Source organism: Varanus komodoensis, unplaced genomic scaffold, assembly GCF_004798865.1.
Source record: "Varanus komodoensis strain SLA01 unplaced genomic scaffold, ASM479886v1 scaffold16, whole genome shotgun sequence".
In the NCBI taxonomy this organism is placed as follows: Eukaryota; Metazoa; Chordata; class Lepidosauria; order Squamata; family Varanidae; genus Varanus; species Varanus komodoensis.
Genome location: NW_025335468.1, coordinates 5,121,001 through 5,143,403, shown reverse-complemented (window position 1 = coordinate 5,143,403; position 22,403 = coordinate 5,121,001). Strand labels below are relative to the sequence as shown.

General features: G+C 42.5%; 1 protein-coding gene across 8 annotated transcripts in view; it reads left to right on the top strand.

Moving 5' to 3' along the window:
* PIDD1 (p53-induced death domain protein 1) overlaps nt 1-21,790 on the top strand; it is a 26,413-nt gene extending 4,623 nt beyond the window's left edge. For 2 of the 8 annotated variants that reach the window (XM_044425816.1, XM_044425815.1), the window contains exons 4-16: nt 1,525-1,728; nt 3,545-3,599; nt 5,000-5,201; nt 5,964-6,086; nt 7,909-8,088; nt 9,564-9,711; nt 10,092-10,227; nt 10,985-11,135; nt 12,034-12,157; nt 13,266-13,384; nt 13,676-13,783; nt 17,141-17,346; nt 19,583-21,790. In XM_044425816.1, the coding sequence (XP_044281751.1) occupies nt 1,525-1,728; nt 3,545-3,599; nt 5,000-5,201; nt 5,964-6,086; nt 7,909-8,088; nt 9,564-9,711; nt 10,092-10,227; nt 10,985-11,135; nt 12,034-12,157; nt 13,266-13,384; nt 13,676-13,783; nt 17,141-17,346; nt 19,583-19,820 (1,994 nt within the window). In that variant the 3' untranslated portion in view covers nt 19,821-21,790. Of the gene's footprint in view, nt 1-1,524; nt 1,729-3,544; nt 3,600-4,999; nt 5,202-5,963; nt 6,087-7,908; nt 8,089-9,563; nt 9,712-10,091; nt 10,228-10,984; nt 11,136-12,033; nt 12,158-13,265; nt 13,385-13,675; nt 13,784-16,201; nt 16,350-17,140; nt 17,347-19,582 lie in introns of those variants that run through there. The other 6 variants (XM_044425818.1, XM_044425817.1, XM_044425819.1 and 3 more) reach the window with 6 other exon arrangements.
* The last annotated feature ends 613 nt before the right edge of the window (nt 21,791-22,403 follow it).

Here is a 22,403-nt window from a genome sequence, read left to right as displayed (position 1 = left end):
ATTTCCAAAATGCTTGAGGATGTGACTTAGAATCTTTCTGTGCTTCAAAGTCATGTATTTGCATGCTGTTTATTGGAGTCAGGTTGCTCTTTTCTTGACTCATTAACTTTGACCAGTGGAGCTGTCCTTGATAACTGTTCAGAAACTTCAGATTGTGCAAGATGCAGGAGCCAGACTTATAACTGGAACCAGAAGTTCTGAACATGCAACAACAGTTCTGGTCTTCTTGCATTGACTGCCTATGCACTTCAGAGTCCAAACGAAGGTGCTGGTTTTAACTTATAAAGCCTTACAAAGAGTGGAACAGCAATACTTGTTGGGGTACCTTTTTCAGCCTGGACACTACCTAGACATTAAAACCCACATCAAATGCCTTCTTCTGAGTGCTGCCTCCAAAGGAAGTTAAAAGACAACTACGAAGGGGAGGGCCTTCTCGGTGGCAGCCCCACCACTGTGGAATGATCTCCTCACCATAATACACCTGCCAATCTGATCATCCTTTTGGCACCAGTTATGATGGACCTCTGTGCTCAGGCACTTCAGTATATCTTTAAATTCAATATATCTTTAATAGCTTGATGGGAGCACCTATTCTGGGGGTGTTTAACAGTATTGCTCAGTCTGTTGCTAAATTGTTTGTAAATTCTTAACCTGTTTTCAAAAAATGTATGGAAAAATTTATGATAACTTTTATTGTATTATGTCATGTTTTTAGGAACAGCTGTAAGCCATCCAGAGGGCTTTGGCTATTGAGTGTTACAGAAGTGAAACAAATAAGGAAGTAGAAAAGGGAAATGAATCCTTGAGAAATCCAATAGATTAGCATAAGGCCTGTGGTTAAGAGTGCAGGACTGGGACTCAGGAGATTTTGAGAACTTCCTGACAGTTAGAGCAGTATGACAATGGAACCAATGACCTAGGGAGGTTGTGGGCTCTCCCACACTAGACATGTTCAAGATGCAACTGGACAGCCATCTGAAAGGGATGCTTTAACTTGGAGCCCTGCACTGAGCAGGGGGTTGGACTCAATGGACTTGGCCCCTTCCAAATCCAATTTGCATGGCAAGATGCACACACTGAAAGCATGTGTTTTAAAATACTCAATTTTGACTGCATTGTGCCTAGGCAATATGAAGTGCTGCTGCTTAGTAGAAAACACTTGTTGATAAGTTACATTTTTGAAAACAACCATGATCCTAATACCTAGGAGGATTAAGCCTGATTTTCCTCTCCCTGCGCTGGTTAATTAGATTATTTTAATATTTGTTAATGACATTTCTCTTGACTAATATATACTAGTAAGCATCTCCATATAAATATCCTAGTTGTGTGTGTGGGGTGGGGGGGTATGTATGCATGCTTGAGGGCTGATTGCAAATTGAGGTGGTTTGAAGCAAGATTCCAGGTACCTTTTTAAAAGAGATTTGGAATTTGAATATGAATATGAATTGTATAGGTATGAGATGTGTTAAGCATCAAGCAGATCTCTCTAGCTTTCTTTTTAATGTGTGTTCTGACTTGCAGCTCATTTGCAATCTCTGCAGCAGCTGCACCTTCACAGCAATCTTTTAGTGACAGTTCCTGCATCTCTTGCCCGCCTTCCCAACTTGTCCAGGCTTGATCTGCAGAATAATAAGCTGCGCTCTGTCCCTCCAGAGATCCAGAGCTTCCCCTTTGTGCATCTCCGTGGTAATCCTCTAGGAGAACCTGAGGTGCCTCTGCAACCTGGTAATTGGTTTTATTTGGTTTTATTTGTCTGTTGAACAGCTGTTCGCTTGAGGAAGAGTTATAAAATGGTGTGATTTACTATCAGTTTGTCTGCTGATTAAATAAGCTTGTTTTATGAAATGCATACAGAGAAACTGACAATGCATCCCTTTTTTCCTGAGGGGTTTCCATTATGAAGGACCACTGAATGATTGAAGTTTGTGGCTGCTGTTCATATTTGTTTGTTTCATTTATTAGTCACTCAGTAATGAGACTTCTGTGGGTGAGCTACAAGATATTAAGGGCAAAATCCCATGCAAGTTTAAATAACAAAAGGCCTATAACTCTAAGCATGTGATAGCCAGCCATGGTGGATGGAGCTCACTGGGAGTTACTTATTTGGGATATTTCTAACCCATCCACTCACTATGCATCTCTGGACGGCTTACAAACAAAATTCAATAAATACAACAGTATAAAATATATAATACCCCAAACAAGAATAATAATAATAATAAAACTAATAACCCACGACTGCAGTGAAACATAATTAAAATCTTTTAAACATTAAACTACTGGGTGAATAAAAAGGTCTTGGCCTGGCGCTGGAAAGCATATAATGTTGGCACCAGGCCGTCCTCTCTAGGGGGCGCATTCCATAGCCGGGGTGCCACCGCAGAGAAAGCCCTCCTCCAGGTATGTTCTCTCCTAATCTCGTTCAAGGAGGGTTCCCGGAGCAGGGCCTCTGCTGCAGATCATAAGGGGTGGGAGGGCTTGTAGGGAAAAAGACGTTCCTTTAGGTATCCTGGTCCCCAGCCATTTGAATAGTAAGGGACAAAATGGAACCCTACGGCACTCCATGGCAGAGTTGCCATGGTGCAGAGCCATAGTCCCCCAGCACCACCTTCTGGAATCGGCTGGCCAGGTAGGAACGGAACCAGTGCCAAGCAGAGCCCCCGACGCCTAACCCAGCCAGTTATTGGACATTTTCCATCTAAATATGCCTAGAATTATGCCTTTTAAAAAGAAAAATCAAGACAGTTATAAGAAAGCTTAAACAAAAGAATGCCTATTCCAAAGTAGAGATCTAGCAGAACTGTAAAAAAATCACAGCACTAACCAAGGTAATCAAAGAACTAAAGAAATACATGTTCCAAGTGCTAAATAATTATGTCAAAACTTTAGTATAATATAGGGTTTATTTAAAAAAATAATTAAAATATTGTTAAAAACTGTGGGAAATGGAAAGCTCTTTGTCTAGCACTGTAGGTGCCAGGAACTCCTCTGGTGGGGACATTCCGTAAGTGGGAAACTACTACTGAGAAAAGATCCTTTCTCTCATAGTCATCTTTAGTGATTTAAACTGTGGGCATGCACAGAAAAAGAGCAGGTAGATTGCACAGGCATTAGGTTCAGTTTAAATTAAATATTGCTAAAAGCTGAGCCTAAAACCTGTGCAGGACAGGGCAAAAGAGAGAGTGCTAGAATGCAGTCCTGCCTGAAGACTTCCTAAAGCTGGATGTGATGGGTGAATTTTTAAAGCAATGGTTCCAGTGTCTTGGTTATTTTATTTGCAGTTGGTATTATAAAATTAAAATTGCCACAGCCATAGGCATGCAGTGATCTTTTTAAAAAAAATAATTACATTCTCACATAAGTTATTGTGAAAGTTGGATTGGCATTCATCTTGTAGGAGAGAATATTCCAGCGGTAAGTGGTGACTCAGCGCAGGCCAGTCCTTTCGAAGTAAAGCTCAGATGCCTGAATAATCTCTAGAGAAGCACCCAAAGCTTTTCATTTATTTCCCCATTGCACTTTCTTTTCTGATTTGTTGCAGACGGCTCACACTCAGAAAAATTACCGAAACTGTTTCTTGAAGCTGGCAAGGATAGGTATTCTTCACTGTTTCATATCCATTGTGTTTTGCTGATTGTATTAGTGTGTCCTGCTAACTCCTTGCTGGTACAGTATTTACACTGCACCCTGATGTCTTCCTCAACCAATCATTAATGCAGAGATGGATTCTTCTGGACTGTTAGACTGCATTTATTATCCTGCATTTATTAAACCCTGCTTGATTTTCAACTATAAAATTCTTACATGGTTGGAAGATAACTATGAGGTAGACAACTGTGGATGGTGCAAGGCCAATTTCAGCCCCTGCTCTGGAACCCCCAAAGCTGCACCCCCACTGCCACTGGGCCTCACCAAATTTCACTAATAACAGCACTAAAACAAGTGGAAGTTCACCAATAAACTTCAGTGGCAAACCATGACAGTTGCCTAAAGAGGCCAAATAGAGCTTTAAAACAAGCCTTTAAAGTCAAGTCTGCCCTCTTTAGCCATTCCTACTGAAATTTGGTGGCAAACTGCCATTTGTTTTGCTGATAAAGCAGCAGCCAACTCAGCTGGGGGGGTATATTTGTGGCCAAGGGTTATATGTGGTCTGTGGACAGCATGTTGCCCTCCCCGTAACTAAACCCATGCTAAAGGACAGGCCCAGCACCATGGCCTGGTATCCTCAAGCAGCTGTTGGAGTCTCAGCTGTCTAAATGGCTCAGCATAGAAGCCTGCCCTGTGGGGAGTCCTGAAAAGCTGAGGGGGATGATGCTTTGAGTTCTAGGTGGACACTAAGCTGCTCAGGCCCTGGTGTAGTGGCTGGCCTGTCTTGAAGCGCTGCCCTCCTTCCTGCTACCTGTTCTTGCAGGTAGAGTATCCCTGCTACTGCATTCCCTGGAGAGCTGCTGCTGCTGTGTGTGCAAAATGTACTAACAAAACTTGTGGGGGGAGCCAGATAGTCTCTTGTCGGAGGCCTCCGCTCACTCAGAGCCTAAAATCTATATATCTGACTATATCTACCAATTATATCTGGAGAATATCTCTAAGCAGGTTTGCAAAGTCAAAAAGCTAAGATAAATCATAAGAAATACAAATCAATCATCAGCTGAAATTAGTATTGCAGAAGTGGGACTCCATGAGATAAGCTTGCCCCTCCTCTTCCACCATGCACACCTTTTTAACACTACCTGCTCCCATTTTTCCAGTCTCTATAGCTCAAATTTGGATTTCTTTAGGCTGTGGAGTGTCCTGAACATTTATTGCATGAATTTGGAGAAAGCTATAGTCTGAATGATGCAAAGCCAAATAAATGCACTGTAATCAATGGTCTTGTAGTGGGTGTAGAATAATGATTTAAGAACTCTTGTTTTTTAAATTCTTGTACCTCTGCAAGAACTTTGGAGAAGGGAGGATTGTTATGAAAGTATCACTGCTTCTGTTTGTATCTTCTAAGCTTTACTGTGACCCCTGAAGGCTGCAGAGTTTCTTTGGCTTGTGGTGTCCAGTTTTGTTTTCCCCGGGGAGCTGCCTCTACTTCTGTAACAATCCACTTCCAAAAATGCTCCCCAGATCCTCACTGGCTGAAGCTGAAGCACCATGACATCCTGCTAAGTGAAGTTCTGGAACTGCAGCCTCACAGGATTGATTTCAAAGCAGTAAGAGCTCATAAGGTCATAAACAAGTTCAGGCTGGGATGGTGCTAAATCACAGAAGTCTTGCAACTTGGAAGCAAGTATGGAATTACCAGTTTGCTAAATGTGGTCATGGCTGGGCAGCTTTGTTTGCTCTTATCTCTAGTACTGAGGAGACTTAGCTTAATTTGACTTATTCTCCAGAACTGTTTATAGTGCCAACAACCAGCTCTGGGACATGTGAAGGGAAGGGGTCTTTATGTGCATCTACAGAGTGCCTTTCTCTTTTCACATAGCCCAAGGCATTATTTTGATCAGATATGTAGAAGTTGTGGGAAGAAGGCAAATGGATTCCACATTCTGGGTGCATGGTATTGACAGGTTTGAAACCAGGCCTCTCTTATTGTAGAAAATACTTCCTAAGAGATATTTATGTTCACAATTCTGCCTCACCTCCCTGCATTCCATGTTCAAGAACGATCTAATTTTAACCCCAAATGGCACCCAGACGCAGAATTAGCCACCTTGATTTAGATAAATGTCCTTGCCTATCTTTGAAGGCTGAGGGTGAGAAGGAAGTATTAAAAACAGCGCAAGATAAAATGTCACCATGCTGAAAGTCCTTATCACTTGCCAGTTATGGTATGCCAAATGCATTGAACAGTTTGTACTAGCAGTCTTACTGCTGTCTGCTCCTGGGGGACTTCTCTGGCTCTGTATACTGTGGGGTTCAGCCAGGGTGGACTTCTCTGTGGTTAACCCATCTTGTTCCCTCTTGTGTACTAGGCAGTGCAGATTGGGATGCCATATGCTTCTCCTCAGAGGCTGCATGACCGTGAGATCATAATTCGAACCTTCAGTGGGCAGAGCTGGAATGATTTAGGAACCAGAGTAAAAGGAAAAGGAAAGGTAAGCCAGGAAGTGTATCTCTCCACTCTCATGATACCAGTGACTCTGCTTGTCTCCAAGTTCTTTGTATCACAGGAGGGCTGCATTGACCCGGTTCAGAACACACACTGTGGCACATTGGAGGTAGTTTAACCTATGGTGAAGTGGGTTGTGCCAGAGCTTAACAACAGAGCATGGGTTAGCTAAGGGTTTCCCCTCTTAACAGAGGGGAATCTGTTAATCCCTCAACAGAGATTGCATGTGCAAAATGGTGGCCACACACATTGCAGCTCACTCTGGGTTAAATGCATATCATGCAAAGAGCCCCAGTGTGTACTTGGCCAGAAAATTGAAAGGAACATGAAGCTGTCATGAAGTGAAGTACAATCAGCTGCTTGACTACTTTTAAATACTGCTACTAATTTAATTTCTATACCATCCAGTACCATTCAGTGACAGAGGTTCTCTGGGCAGCTCACAACAGTTCTTAAAAACACAGATCACAAATCCAATATAAAACAGCATAACATTTTTCCAGTATATGAACTTTAAAACCAATTCAGCAGTTAAAACTATTTTAATACAGCTTAGGCCTGTTAAAAACAGCTGGGCTATATGTCCCATCATGCTATTAAATACCCTTAATCCCATTAAATGTCTGGAACAAGAGGGCACTGAAAAGATGACAGCATTAGAACCAGGCAGTCCTTAGTAGGGAGATTATAACTGAGGGGGCACCATAGAGAAGGCCCTTTCCCATGCTGCCACCCTCTGAGTCTTCCTTGGAGGTGGTACTCAGAAAAAGGCTTCAGATGTCTGTCGTAATTCCAGTAGTTTCAGGTTGAGAGACATTCTTTCAGCTCATACAGTCCCAAGCTGGCGCTATGTTGCAGTCCAGATCAAACAGAACAGCTTGCTTTAAACCAGGGGTCTCAAACTCGACTTACCTGGGGGCCGCTGGAAGTAGAGTCTGGGTGGGGCTGGGCTGCATCAAGTATTCCACCACCCACCGCGGTGGGGGTGGGCCGCTCATCCCTTGTCACTCCCGGAGGCCGGCCTGGGTGCTGCCGGTGCTTTGAAGGCCACAGGGCCCCTCCTCCGTGCCCCGCCCATCCTGGCAATTGGCCCGCGGGCCACAAGTTTGAGACCCCTGCTTTAAACTGAGTGCCCTAGAAATTTTCTCTTTTTCTTATATTGTATATCAGACTTAAACAGAACCTAAATTTCTGCTAATGATAACTGAATAAAGGAGAAGCTACTCACTGTTCTTTTTCTAGAGACAGTAATTCATGCATTAAATTAATTGCATTAAATCTCATATTGAAATCCTGTTCCTAATGCTATTACTCATCAATAAGTTCTCTACTTGGAGTGTGAATTCTGTCTGACTAGTTCAGATGTAATGAGCATAAATAAGTAGCACACTTAAGCACACCCTCCTTTCTTTCACGTGTTTAACTGCAGGATGGATTTCCTGGGCCTGTAAGCCGCATCTTTCTGCTTCAAATATCATCAGAGGTTTTGGCTTAAGAAACCAGGAAATCTTTGCACCTGAGCATGTGAGAGAAGGATAAAGGTATGCAGGAAGTCCTTGGGGATGCTGCTGAACCTTAGTCCAAGAAACCATCACTGGACTTCAGTTTCCATTATTCCCCACCACTGGGCCCCATTGGCCATGCTGGGTGTGGACAGTTCAGAAGAATCACTTATATAAATCAGTGCTGGCATATTTTATTAAGAGCAACAAATTGTGATGGTACCAAAAAGGCTAGTTTCCTTTCTACATTGCAAGAATTGTCCTGTATTACAAAGGATTTATTTGTTCTTCCATATTTTCCAACAGAAGCGTTTGGCATGCTGCAGTGTCCCTCATTTCTCCTGGTTTGTGGTTGTATCTCGATTGGTTGAGAATGAACGCAAAGTTCCTGAGGAGGGGGCTTTGCTTTTTTCAACTGTAGATCCCAACATCAAAGTGACTTTTCCTCCTGGTGTGACCAAGGAGACTAGGACAGTGAAGCTCCAGGTAGGGGATCTGTTTAACAAAAACAAACTGAACATGCATCCAAGAAACCTAAGATCCAGCAAAGAATTTGCCCTTCTTGGAAACCTGGAAAAGTCAGTTCACACAGTTTAGATCGCATGTGCAAAGGGATATGCTCTGAAAGAATATCTTAATATTTTGTTTGACTTGTAAGGTCATGTTACAAACTCCTTGTTGTGGTAAGCCTATCGTGTTGGCTTGTAAAGCTTCATTAATGCTCTTCCACATCTACTGGCACTTAGTTCTGTTTAAGATTATGATATAAAAATAATTTCTGAGCCTGTTCATCTGCAGCACTTCTCTATGTGCCCAGTTTCACTTAAAGTATTTTTGCTGGGAGCAGTATTTGACCATTACTACAGAATTCTGAGAAAGTTTTCATTCATTCATTCATTCATTAGGTTACAGAGATAAGTTTGTCAGGCTGACACACAGTGACTGGATTCATGCAATTGGGCAAGCAAAATAGACCACTGCGGCTTATTTTCTCACCTGTTGCATGCTGGTCACATGTCTTCCACCCACCTTTTCTGCATTCAGATGACATGGCAAGCCACACCCAGTGAAAGTAATTATAGTAACTTAGTAGTGCATGAGCAGCACGTGTGCAGTGGGAAAATAAGCTCTGGTGGCTTATTTTCCTTCCCTGATTGTACCCACTATGTGCAGGAACTGTTTAAGGGGAAGAACTGTGTGTTTTCTGTGACTTTGTGTCCTTTCCTTATGAACTCTGGTCCTTGCCTGTTCTGCCTGTACAGTGCCCATCACGTATCCATCCTCATTCAAGCACCACACATATCTTTGACAAAAAAATACCCATTCATCCAAGTTATATATCTTGTTCAGAAGAAGCAAGCAAGCCCCAAACAGTTTATTTATTTATTGCATTTGTGTGCCACCCCATAGCTGAAGGCTCTCTGGACAGTTCACAAAATGGAAGTTATGCAAAATAATGAGCATACATCTTTACAAATTTACAATTTATTCTGAGTGTACAAATTTAGCTTTCATGTGGCAGGAAATTACTCTTTAGGGAAGCATACCCAAGTCCTGAATCTTGTGGTTGTTACTGAAGGCATAAACAATATTAGAATTAGGGTGAAATGATCAAGACTTGTAGCCAGAGAACTTTCCTGACTACTACTTTGGAGTGCTGGGCCTTGCATGATGTCAGATCTCAATCTGTCTCTCTCTCTCTCTCTCTCTCTCTCTCTCTCTCTCTCTCTCTCTCTCTCTCTCTCTCTCTCTCTCACACACACACACACACACACACACACACACACACACACACACAGTGCGAGAAAGCATGAAAGCAAGAGCGAGCTGTTTTTTTTTTCTAAGTTCTTCAGGGCTTAGACAGACACTGTGAGAAGAGAGGCCTGAAAAGTACACTGCATGCATGGGAGCCCACATGCTCCTGGATATATTCTATCCTTTCTTTCCTTTGCAATGTTTAGGTGCTACCTGTGTCAGCTGAGGAGCTGCAGGAGATTACAGATGATCCTGAAACTGTTGCTGGCCCCCTTCTCTGCCTTTCCCAGAATGCCACTGTGGACTTCCTCCAACCTGTTAAAATTCAGCTCCCACTACCTCCAGGGGTCACAGGTCAGTTTGCTCCAGGAATTCCCCAACAGATAAATATGTAGTATGTCCTTAGAAATCCTACACCTGAATTTGGTGGAGCAATTAAGTGTATAACACAGCCATACAATTACATGCATTTTTGAGTCAGGACTGTTAATCTTTGTTGGAGGAAATTGGGTTAATTCGTTAAGGGCAGGTGTTGTGCAAGTATAGTGAAGTGCAACTCTGACCTGCAGAGCATTTGATGTTTACATTTGCTCAACTACCCCAGTCCTTTCAGAATGTCACATATCCCATTGATAATGTACTGGGAGACAAGCTTCTCTGATCCTGATGTAATTATGAACTGAGAAGAGGTCAGCCTCACTGTTTGCAGATAACATCTTTCCATCTGTTCCCAGGTTTAACCTTGGATCGTTCCAGGATACATCTGTTGCATGGTGACTGGAATGCTCAGAACTGGGATGACATCACAGATCAGGTGGTGCTGGAGTTCACCCATCTCTATGTTTTGTTTGAAGTCACACACTTTTCTTGGTGAGTTGGCCTGAGAATGTGATCCCTCTTCAGCTGTACCTAAGTGGCTGTGCCTTCCTTGAGACTCAGTTCCTACATCCTCTTACTTGGTAGGAGAGAGCAATGTGATATGAACTGGATGCCCCACTCAGTTGACCATACAAGCAGAGGGCCATCTTCAAACAACCCTTGCATAACCATGAAACAGACCATGGGTTCTGCAAGAGTTCTTAACCCCTGTTGGGTAGGTCTGGACAACATGACAGCCCCCAGAAATTCCTGCTGTTTCTTGCATATTCACTGCAGTGTCCAGAGGGCTGAGTCACCCATGCTGGGCTGTTGTGTTGTCCAAACCAAGTCACTGTCATTTGCTTCATTTTGGGGGAAGGGGGTTGGGATGTAATAGCTGTGCAGTGGCCCAGTACATACAGTTGCAAAAATTAATAACAGCAGTTTGGTTCTTGCGATTAGCTGCTATAAAGATCATGTGCTATTTGCATGTATATGTAAGAGAAAGGTCCCTGACAGATTCTTTAAAAATTATTGATACCATTGCTGATTTCTTCTATTTGAATAGGCAGTTGCACAGTTTAGGATGGAGGTAGGTAGCATTTTGCTCTTTAACACTTTTTTCTTTTGACAGAAATATACATCCCACTTATATTTTCTTTTGAACAGAGTTTGTGCATTCATGCTGATTCTAGTTTGAATGTATATGCTTAGAAATGAAAGAGCCAGGTGATAAAAATCAATTTCCAAATCCCCACTTGCCCACCAGGTACTGGTTATGGTATACCACCAAGACCTATATTGGTGGTTTAGCCATGGAGGTCTATAAGAGGCTACGCATGTACCATGTGAACTTCATAGCACTACAGAGGAAGAAGGATCCTGAACAGGTCTTGCTCCAGTGTGTCCCGAAGCACAAGGTGACGTGTTTGCTGCCCTGGCTTTATTGTCTGCATATAAACACACAGTAGTAATTAATTGGATTGTATGTTTCATTGGGTATTAGTTTTATTTTTGTTATGATGCTGTTGTTCTATTAGCCACCCAGGGAGCCCTTGGACTATGGGGCAACATACACATGCAATAACAGTAGTAGTAGTAAGCTCAAACCTGGGCTTGTTCCTTGTTGCTGGTAGGATGGAGCAACTCCTTGCCCTCCAGACCAAAGCCAGCCCATTAGCCATTGCGTGCTCAGTGAATCTCCTGGTTTTGTTACCTGCCTGGGATTGCAAAACCAAGCAGTTTATCAAGCAGCTGGTGAGCAACAATACATTCAGCTTGGTGGTTCACACAAAAGCAAGAGAGATTTCTGGGTTTGGGGTGGTGGGGAGATTAATTAGTGCTGCTTCAATACTTCAGAACAACTTGCAGGTTTGTTAAAATACGTCAGCCCTCCTAACTCAGTGTCCTCCAGAAGTGTTGGCCTACAGCTCTCAGCAAATCTTACAATTGCCCATGCCTTTTAGGGCTGATGAGAACTGAAGTCCAGAACATATGGAGGGCACCAAGTTAGGAAAATTTGGTAGGTTTTTGCAAAAGCAAGTTTGGTGAGTGAAGAGGAAACACTGGCTGATGAAATCTCAGAGTTGCTGTAACATGGGATGTGTAAGAGAGTGAGAGCCAGTTTGGTATCATCTAAGTGAGGCTCCAATAATTAGATCTACAGGTAGCATTTCTTTAATTGTAAGCAGAGCTTTCCAAGGGTTCTTGCTTGGAATCTTACCTGAATCTTGCCATTGAAACTGCAACAAGGTGTAACAACTTGTGTTGATATTTTGAATACACAAATCTTTTTATTGCTGTTTAAACATCTGGTAGGTCGATCCTGTTCTGAAAAAACTCCATGACAGATACCGAGGACCAGAGCCATCCGACATGGTGGAGATGTTTGAAGGCGAGCAGTTTTTTGCAGGCTTTGAATGCGGCATTAGCATTGATGCAGGTACAGTGCTTGCATATATAGTGCCCTCGATCAGCTCTGAATGGATTCAGGTCCTGCTCTCCTACTTTGAACCAATGGAACCCCTAAGGAATCAGAAGCGCTCTTGCAACCACACACTGTTGATGGCAACTTACTTACTGTTTCCTCTATTGCTCTTGACATGGTTTTGCATTGTGTATTAAAATGTGATTTTTAATATTCATAGTGAACTGATTAGATTTTATTTAATTAATAGTATGCATCTTTAATAAATAAGAAAATGGTAAAGACTGGCTGAAGAAAGTAAGTTGCCATCAAATTGTGAGTCTGCAAAAGGCCTCCACTGAAGAGCTTTAAGGTCTACTGAGTGGTACATTGATGAAGGCAGTCTGTTAGATAGCTTTATATCTGAACAACCTTGAGCATGGCTTGGTAGCAAATGGCAGTCAGTACAGTTCTTTTAACACAGGTGTTCCATGTCAGCTGCAGCATCTGAACCAGACACAAGGGCAGGCCAACATAATCAACATAATCACAGCACAGTGGTCAGATTGTAAGGTTATCAGTGCACGAATTACTGTAGTTAGGCGGTCCCTATCCAGGAATATGCAGGACTGGTGCACCAGTCAAAATAGGTATTGGGTGCTCCAGGCCACTGAGATTACTTGGGACTCCAGGGACAAAGATAAATCCAGGAGCACTCCCATACTTTCAGAGGGAGTGCGACCCCACCCAGAACAGGCAAAGAGCCCAGTTCCTAGAGCTGGAAACTGCCCACCCACCCTTCATACCTCCTGCTGTGCGGATGCTACAGCTCCTGCTCACTAGGAAGTTTGGGGCAAAGTGTCACTAGTATGCTACTGACACCCAGCTCTACTTCTCTGTGCCATCCAAATTACGAGTGGCTGGGCATATTCTGAACCAGTGCCTGGATGCAGTAATTGCTTGGATGAAAGCTAATCCTGACAAGCCTGCTTAACAAGCTCTTTGAAATCAGCAATGCCAGGGATTGAATCTGGGACCTTCTGTACTCATAACATGAGTTTTTGCCAAAAGGTTTTTTGTTGTTTTTACAACAGTATGGTTTCTTGTCCTATCTGATACATCTATTCTCTGAATTTTAACTCAGACCGCCCAGACTGCATCGATGGAAGGATTTCATTCAACTTTTTTTCTCACTTGAAAAATGTGAAAGAAGTCTATATCACCTCTGAATTGGACCGAAAAGCCAACTCTGTGAAAGGGCAGGTACCATTTTTCCTTTTGTTTTATATGACATATCCACATTCCCAATACTTATCTTAATATCTATCCCTTATATTAATAAGTTAACATTGCCACTTTTCCTAAGTGTGCACCAACTCATAAGGAGGGCTATTTATCTTTGCTGATTTTGTGGGTGAAGCTTATATGATAAGCCTTTCTGAAGGGTCTGATTCCAGGGTTACAGGGGAAACCATGTCCAAATGACACCCAATGGAACCTTCAGAGGTAGGAATTAAACACCTTTGCCCATCTTGTGGTGGTTTCTTTTTAAAGGTTTCCTTTTACCGAGGAGGCATTCCAGAGAACATTCCTGAAGAGGTTACCAAGAGGAGGAAAGGCCCTGATTCCCATTGGCTAGCTACCTTGCCAATCAAGCTACCTGTAAGTCACCCTCTTCTCTTCAGGTGGAGATGGAACTCAAATGAAAAGATGACTGTGACAAGAAAAGTTTCATTTTTTTAATAAGTTTTATTTAAAATTATAATCCTAAAAAAAAGAAAAACTAAAAACAACATCAATCATGAAAAACGTTGGGCCTGCTGGGTCAGCTCCCACACCTTTCTTTTTCCATTTATGATAACTTGAAAACATATTTAAATCTATGCGAAGTCCTGTTTCTCTAGCCAATAATAAAAAGAGTCCCAGGTTTGATAGAAGTCAGTATCTTCCTTCTCCTTCAGTGATAAAGTCAATCTATTTATTTCCGCACAGTCCAGGATCTTTTTTAGAATCAGTTCGTCGGTGGGTAGTTCTTCACTTTCCTTATATTTTCTTTCCAGGTTCTTTTCATGTGCAACCTAACATGAAGAATTCACCTGGGTGATAGCTTTCCCTGTCACTTAATGTCAGAAGCAAAAATCCCAAAGGCTTGGAATAAACATGGCTTGCATGGGGTAGTGTAGTGGAAAAAGCACCAGGTACAAGTGGAGTTCTGCTGTCGCTGTCTGGATCCAACTCTGTATCTGCTTAATTTCCACATGTCAGGGTGCTTTTCAAGTCATGGGAGCAAGGCCTGTAAGAAAATAGACAAATGGATTTGGCAGTGTGACAGAGCAGGACTAACAGAGCTTTAGCCAAACAGTTCATCAGGGAAAGCTGTCTATTGGCCACACATCTAAATCCCACACTAAAGGTTAGATTTGCACCACTTCTATAGTCTTTCTATTGTAGAGGAGAACATGGTTAAATCCCAAATTTTATCCAGCTCCATTTGTTTCACATGTTTCAGCTGACAGGTATACAGGCATAAGCTTCTTGTAGTAAAGAAGTTAGTTCATTGCAAGAAAAGAAAAAGAAATTGAACATACCTCCTTTTTGGAGATTACATCTTATTATAAACATCTGTTAGCTGTCCTATAAATGTAGATGGAGGAGCCCTGAATGAATGTATTTTGACAAGTCTTAATTCAAAGTTTGCTGCTATTTTCTAAGCGTTACATGAATATACATCAATGTTTGCTATCATTCATATATCTAGTTAACATGTTTATGTTTTTCTTAGTAAAGCATTTTTGACCATTAATTATTGACTCGTAACTGATAAGCAAAACCTTAAGCACACTTTTGACTTTGAGTGATGGATGATCCCAGGAACTTCAGATAAACCTCTGACCTTGACCATTAAAATTTTAGTGTACATCATTACTCAAATAACCCTTTGACCCTAGATGGTAGGGCTTTAACTAGAAGTGACTCAGATCCCCTTGTGCATATACCTTCTTATAAGTTGCCCAGAATACATTGTGAACCTGCTTTGCATGTCTTTCTTCTAAATCCCATTAATATATTTTCTCTTATACAAATATCCAAATTCTTAATTATGTCTTTTAAGCCATTTTTATTTACTTGTATTTCTAAACAAGGAATGGTATATGTCTTCCTTTAAAGGTTGTCCTGAAAGTCCAGCATAAAAAAGATGCACACCATTTTTTGTTTGGAGATTTGCTAACTATTCTCAGTAGCCCTATCATCAATTGCACAAAAACTTTTAATCATCTATTATCTCAGTCTGGAACAGTGAGAACAAAGAATTACACCTCCCATTTTAAAAACCAGAATAAAAACAGCAATAAATTGTTCGGAAACAATTTATGTATCCTTAGTCCTGGTGAACTTTGTGAGGGCAAAAGATACTAAGAACATAGAAAGGCAGCAGAGTATTTTCCATTTTCCAAAGTATTTTTCACTCACCTGGTGGGGGAATTGGCTACTTATTCTGCAGTCAATACTTGTCTTAAAACATTACTGTTGCATTTCTGTTAGCAGTAGTTCTGAGTAGACTTGTATAAGGTTCCTCTGTAGATTCGGGGCTCTGAAAGACCAGAACTAATGGGCATGTGATTTTGCTTCAGCATTTAGGAAAAATATTTTAATGGTTAGAATTCTGAATCAGAACCAACTACCAGGTGGTCAGGGTGGTGTTCCTGTTGACTATAAGGCGAGGCTGGGCCAGGAACCCTGCTGGATCCAATCAGAGACCAGTCTAAACTAGCATTCTTTTCTCACAATTCCAGTCAGCTCATGAAGCTCACAAGTGGACACAAGGGCAACAGAACCTTCTAAAAACTGGTTCTGAGAAGCATATTGCCTCTGGGTCTAGAGGTAATATGCAGCCACCATGACGTGTAGTCATTGGTAGTCATATTCATGAGTTGGTCCAATCTCCTTTTAAATCTCTCCACATTAGTCATTTCCATAGCTGTTGGGGATGCTTTAGTTCTGGATTTCCTGTATGGAATGGGATTGGCATAGATGATGTTAATGATTAAATTTATATTCCTTCTTTTTTCCTCTTGCAAGGAAGCCAGGCTGGCTTACATAATCCTCTCCATTTTATCCTCACAACAACCTAGTGGAGTAGATCAGGCTGAGTGTCAGAAGCCAGGGCTGGGACAGGAGTGGCAGAAGTCAAGACAGAGGCACCAGAACCAGGGCAAGAGAACTTGAGGTGAGACAGAGTCCAAAGCCCAAAAGCAAGGTTTAATGGCAGGTCCAAGGCAGAGTCACACAGCAGTCCAGTGGCAGGAACAAGGAGTATATATTAGGGCGGGGCAAGGAAATGGTCATGAACAAGACAAGTGTCAAGAACAGGAAGGCAAACAGAGGTAACTGGGCAGGATACGTGGCAGGGCAAGATATACTGCAAAGGTCAGGCAAGATGTAGGAGCCGAACCAGAGCTAAGAGCTGCATTGCTAAAGCAACAAGGTAAGGTAGAATACCTGGCAAGATGCCGGATTCTTGAGAGGAACCAGATTCAGCAAGTTGCAGGAACGACAGCAAACAGGAGGACCTGTGTTATTGAGGCAACATGGCAAAGATGCAAGAGATACCATAAGGGTCAGGCAGCGTGCAAGTACTACAATAAGCCCAAAGATCTGTTTCCTCCGTTCTGCAGGAAAGAGTTTGCTTTTGTATAGCTCTTCCCCCAGGGCTCCCAGCTGCTCTTCTCAGGAGCCTGAGAGCTCCAGCAAGGCCTGGGACTGAGCCTGTGAATACCATTGTGGGCTTTCTGGTTCTGCCTATCAGGTGAAGATTCAGAGCGGCTCAGATCCTGGCACTGAAAGTCAAGGTCACCTGGTATCATGTGAAACTGAGAACCCAAATCTCCTGAGCCCCACTCAGGCACTTTAACTATTCACCACACTGGCTTGCAAGGTCCCCTCCAACTTCTTGATTCCAAGTCTTGCCTTTTAAAAGCATATCATGAGTAACGGAAGAATACTTCCTTCTGTTGCCAGAAACTGAAATCTCAAGCAAATGAGCAACCTACAATTCAAAATGGCTTCTCTCTCCCTCCTCTGAATTTGGGGAATGCTGAGACAGGCTACTTAACACAGTCTAACCTGCTTAGCATCGCTGGGCGCATTGGAGCTGATTGGCAATCGATTGGCATCAACCTGGGACTGTCCTATCAGCAGATACAGCAGATAAAATACAATAACAGGTAAGCCAGGAACATTATATGCCGTGCTGATTATCCAGCTGTTGTTATCCCCTCCCCTGACAACTATGCAAAGAACTTTGGCATCCTTTTTGCCATGGATAGTCACACTCGCCAGGATTTCTGTCCTTACTATGCAGACTCTGGCCAGGGGTTTTCAGCATGTGACTGTGGACACCAGTGTGCCCATGAAAGCCTTTCAGGGTGCCCAGGAAGCTCCTTGTGTCTCCTGATTTTAATTTTATTTCTCGATATTTTAAATGAATGCTATTGTTTTTTAACTGGTAGTCTGGTATGCCACAAAGTGAAGTATTGGCTCAAATGTCCTCTTTATTTGCACGGAGACAAATGTTTTTGTTTTTGGAGTTCTGATGAAACCTCAGCTTTGTACTTAGGCTCTTGAGCGACTTAGTGATATCTTGGAAACTAAGGTTCTTACTTTTTCTAATTGCATGTGCATACATTTTACACATCCCCACCCCATCACTCCCCCCTGGTTTCCCCCAAGCTAGCCTAATTCTCTCTGTCCCCCAAAGTTGGTGCCAGAATTTCTAATCATTTCCCAGGGCTTCTCTGCATGCAACCCTGGTTTCTGTTTCTGGATTATTTCTGAGTTTGTGGTTCCTTTAACACGCCCTTTTTCACCCTGGGGGTTTTCTTTCTTTGCCTTCGTATATGTTCTGTTACACAACAACAAGGTGGTGCTATAGCATAGTGGAACTGCAAAGATACATGAGTTTCTCTTAGCTTGATTTCCAAATTAAGCCACACTTTCCTTGATAGAAAAAAGACAGGGAAAGAGGTGCAAAGTACAACCTGGAGGATGATGGCATTGCTTGGGTCACACATCATGGCAAACAACCTTGTGGGGTTTCCATGGTGCATGGTTTTTTTGCCTGGATATGCTGGACAGATGATTAAGTGATTTCTCTGGTAGCATGGTTTCCACCTGCTGCTTTCTTAGATCCCATCAAGCACTGCATCTGAAATTCATTCGCATGCTGCGTGGGTGGAGCAGCTTCTGCAGCAGCTGCTGTTCTTTCCAGGGGACTCTGTGGTAGCTGCATACCAGCGCCATGAAAACGCCAGGTTTGGATGCCAGGTTTGGATGGTTAGAGAAACCATGGTGAAGCACTGAGAGCACAGAACAAGCTGTTGCTTCTTATTGTGGTTTGTAGAAACAAAATGTACCATGCTGAAATCCTTTGACAGGGTTGGGGTGATACAGCAGACCATTCTGCGCAAGTAACCACTTTGGCTTGTGGTGGCATGGGATCCTGCCCATTAAGCAAGTATTATTCTTTTCTTAGCCTCATTGTTTTGTTTTTGTTCCTCTTGTTCTTCAATCAGTATTAAATAATTCTCTCTCACTCTTTTCCATTTGCATACCTCACTTACCTGCAAACTGCCCCCCCGCCCTATATCTTCAATTTCCTCTAAACTACAAGAAACAACCATTACCTGTTGCATTGTGCGAACCCACCTATTGTGTACAGCAACCACAAGCACCATAAATGAAGAATTAAGAGCACACAGTACACTGTAATGCTTTGTACTATCCACACTCTGATCTCTGTGAACAGCCTGAGGTGTTTCCAGTTGAGTTAGACAAGAATCCAAAGCTTTGGATGTGTTAGTGCTACTGTTCCCTGTTTGAGAAGCCATTTGGGTTAAGCTCTGCAGCAGCCAATGTGCTGTATTTTATTCTACATTCATGTTACTGCCATCCTTGCTTTAATGCAGAGGAAAGTGTTTCTCAGCACCTGCCAATATGCCTTACCACTCCCACTCTTAAAAATAATTAACACCCTTTCTTACTGACAATTGGGATTGCGCTGAAACAGGTTTCTGCTGGTGCTGAAAACTGTGGATGCCAAGGAGCTATTTAGGATATTGGGACTCCATACTCCACTTCTGCCTAGTACCGATTCTCCAGAGCAAGCGATCTGTCCTTTGTCACACTTCCCATGGCTTTTTGTGGTGGTGTCCAGGACTGTTCCAATTGCCACATGCATCCACCGTGGCCCCCAAAATTGGCCTACTTCTGCTATAATGAAATGCATGTTTTATTCTTTTTGCTTAATTATGTGTTTCTTAATTTTTAAAGTGGCCTTAAATACGGAAAGGCATACAGAATATACAGAAAACATACAGAAAGGTATGTTTAAATTCAAAGAAGCTTGCTGATTTTGGATGGGTAATGTCAACTTTCTTCTCTCCATTTTTCCCCTATTTTCAGGGAAGACCTCAGTTCTCAGATTCTGAATATGCTCTTCTCTTGGGCTCAGCGAAATGAAAAGAACTCTGACTGTATTGACAAGCTGATCAACGCCATGAAGGCGAGTGACCGCCAAGACATAGCAGACGAGATCACAGCCATTATTGTGCTGGGCAAGCAGAAATACAGGGAGTCCATCCGGAGGGTGGGCCTGGACCAAGAAAGTAGCACTGAGGACTCAGCGATTGCCATGGTGTAGCCACGGGTGGAAGGTCTTCATCGCCTTACCATTGTATGCAATGGGCATGCTGGGACTGCATAATGGAGAGACAGCAGATCAGTGTGTTTCCGGCCACTGCAAGAGTTGCGGTGGTTGATATTGTGCTTCTGTTAATGTATACTGTGCACTAATACTGTAACATTGTCAAGCCTCTGCATGTTCTCACTGGAGACTGCTGGAACAGGAATGACCATCTCAGGCTAGAACTGAAGTGCTGAGCAGCAGTGAAGTAGAGACAATTTAAGCCCTAAATTTTACCAGTTTTGTAGCACTAATATGTGATGTATTTATTTTGTCTCTGTTGCTGTGTCTATAGAAAAATGTCCATTAATACTAGGGGTTTCCAATGTGGTGCCCATGGGCACGGTGAAGCTGCAAAGTGAAGAGCTCTGCTGCAGCACCACCTCTATTTGGGTTCAAAGCAGTGGTTGTGCATTTTGTACTTCTGCTTTGTACTTAGCTTCTTGGGCAAGTTAGTTTTATTTTAGTTATAGCAGTCTGAAATGAATGCTCTTCTTCGTGGTCTCTGCGCATTACACAAATGGGTTCTGCAGCTGCGTTCCTGGGAAGATTTGGAAGCCGAGTGTGGGAAGCTCCACTCACCCTTGCATTGTCCTGCATTAATGTATTTTCCATTCCAAACTGATGAAAGGTTGTGGTTGTTCATTAGGAAGAGTTCAGATGCCTTCACAGCCCCCCAAGTCACCTGGCTGCCAATTGATTTGAATACCTGGAGGACCCATCTGGTGTAGGGAGCGGGAAAGGAACCATACCTTACCTGCTATCAGATTTCCATCTGCTTAGTCTGGCAAGATCTCTGGCTCTGTCACTTCCTCTCATATTGGCTCAGAGAGAACACGCTGACACGCTCACTATCAGGCCTTCTAAACTCCAGCAGGAGCCTGCCCTGTTAGGATCAGCCCGATCCTTCAAGCCTTCCTCTAAGAGAGAGACCTTGGTGGGGGTCAAGAAATGTGCCTGAGGTGCACTGGTGCCTACAGGCTGCATGTGGTCTGTGCCTAGTCTAAGACTTAATTTGTTGGGTTCCTTTTTTGGGTACCTGTGTTTTGACATTTGTCTGTACAGGGGAAGTGCACGTGTTCTGTGCTTCAACCCGGGAGAGATTAAATTGGACTTGTTGCCTTTATAAGAAGTGGAATTTTGTTTGCTCTTATGCACCATTTAGTGTTTTAAATATGGACGTGAAGATTAGAAATAAGACTGTATAGGAAAAAACAAGGCCAAGGCTGTCTGTTGTATGACTGCACTGCAAAAATGAAGAAATCAGAATTGTATACAGGTTAGTATCTATGAAACATTCTCTTTCATTAAAAAGTCTAGCTGTGAAGACTACACAGAGAGACTTGGAAGTATACACACTTGCTTTGGATACAAAATATTGGTTTAGCACCAAGGTTACCCTAATTCGTTATCTAGAAATGATAAATTCAACGGTCTTTATCTGTTTATTGTGTATAACTCGACTATTGTTAGGCAGTGGGAAAGAAGGGTAAAGAACAACACAGAAATTCCAGGACAGTTTCTGATATTTTGACTGGTATTGCCACGCACTTTCAAGTCCATGTGGGGCTTTAAGGACTAGAAATGTGGTGGTTTTTTAAAAAAAATGATTTTTTTTAATTTTCAGATTGCTGAATTCTGTCTTCAGTGCCCATTTCTGCACATAGAAATTGCACAAAAATACTTGGCCCTACACATTTTTCTTTCTAAACTAATTTCAAAACTTTGCTAATTATTGATAGGTTAAGACTGTGATGTGCAGTTATCCACCCTTTGAATAGGATGGGCTTGCCTTTTCATAGGATTCAGTGCGCCCTTGATCTTTTACACTTCAAGAATGTGTGGTTTACCAGGTCACTGTCTCAGTTAACATCATCTCCCATATTTTCTGGCCAACTTCAATTGTAATGAAAGGCCTTTGTGCATGAGTTTCTTTGTGTGGTTTCTTGCCATGTTAATGGCCACTCTCCTGAATGTATGGGACACATGAGGGGGAGGGTACCATAGCTTTGCATTATGTATGAATGCATTGAGAGTAGTTTGTTGGGGGATTAAATAAACTACTTGCAACCCTAAAACAGGCCATGGGTTCTTGGCAACTTGATCACCACCTCAACAGTCTATCCTCACTGGTAGAAACCATGGTGGTGGGGGCTTGGATTGGCAGTTTGGTGCCCAGAGGGAGCAAACCCACTCCCCACAATAAGTTAGGGATGTAATCTGTGTGTCCATTATCTTATCCTGCTTAGGCAGGCAAACCTAAATGCAAGAAGGCTAAGCTTGCAGTACAGCTTGTCTTACAGCAGGGGGTAGCAACCCTGTTCCAAACTCAATAAGTGCAAGAAAAAAGGCACCCCTGCCCGAGTCCGTCTGATTTCTTGGCAAAGATTAACAGTAGCTCTATCCATCAACAAGCAATAATGGGTTTGAAGCCTTCTAGCACAGAGATAAGACTACAGCCAGTTAGATTATTTCTTTAACTTAAGTTGAATTGCGTATCGATAACCACTTCCCTATTTGCCACATGGCAAATGCTACTAG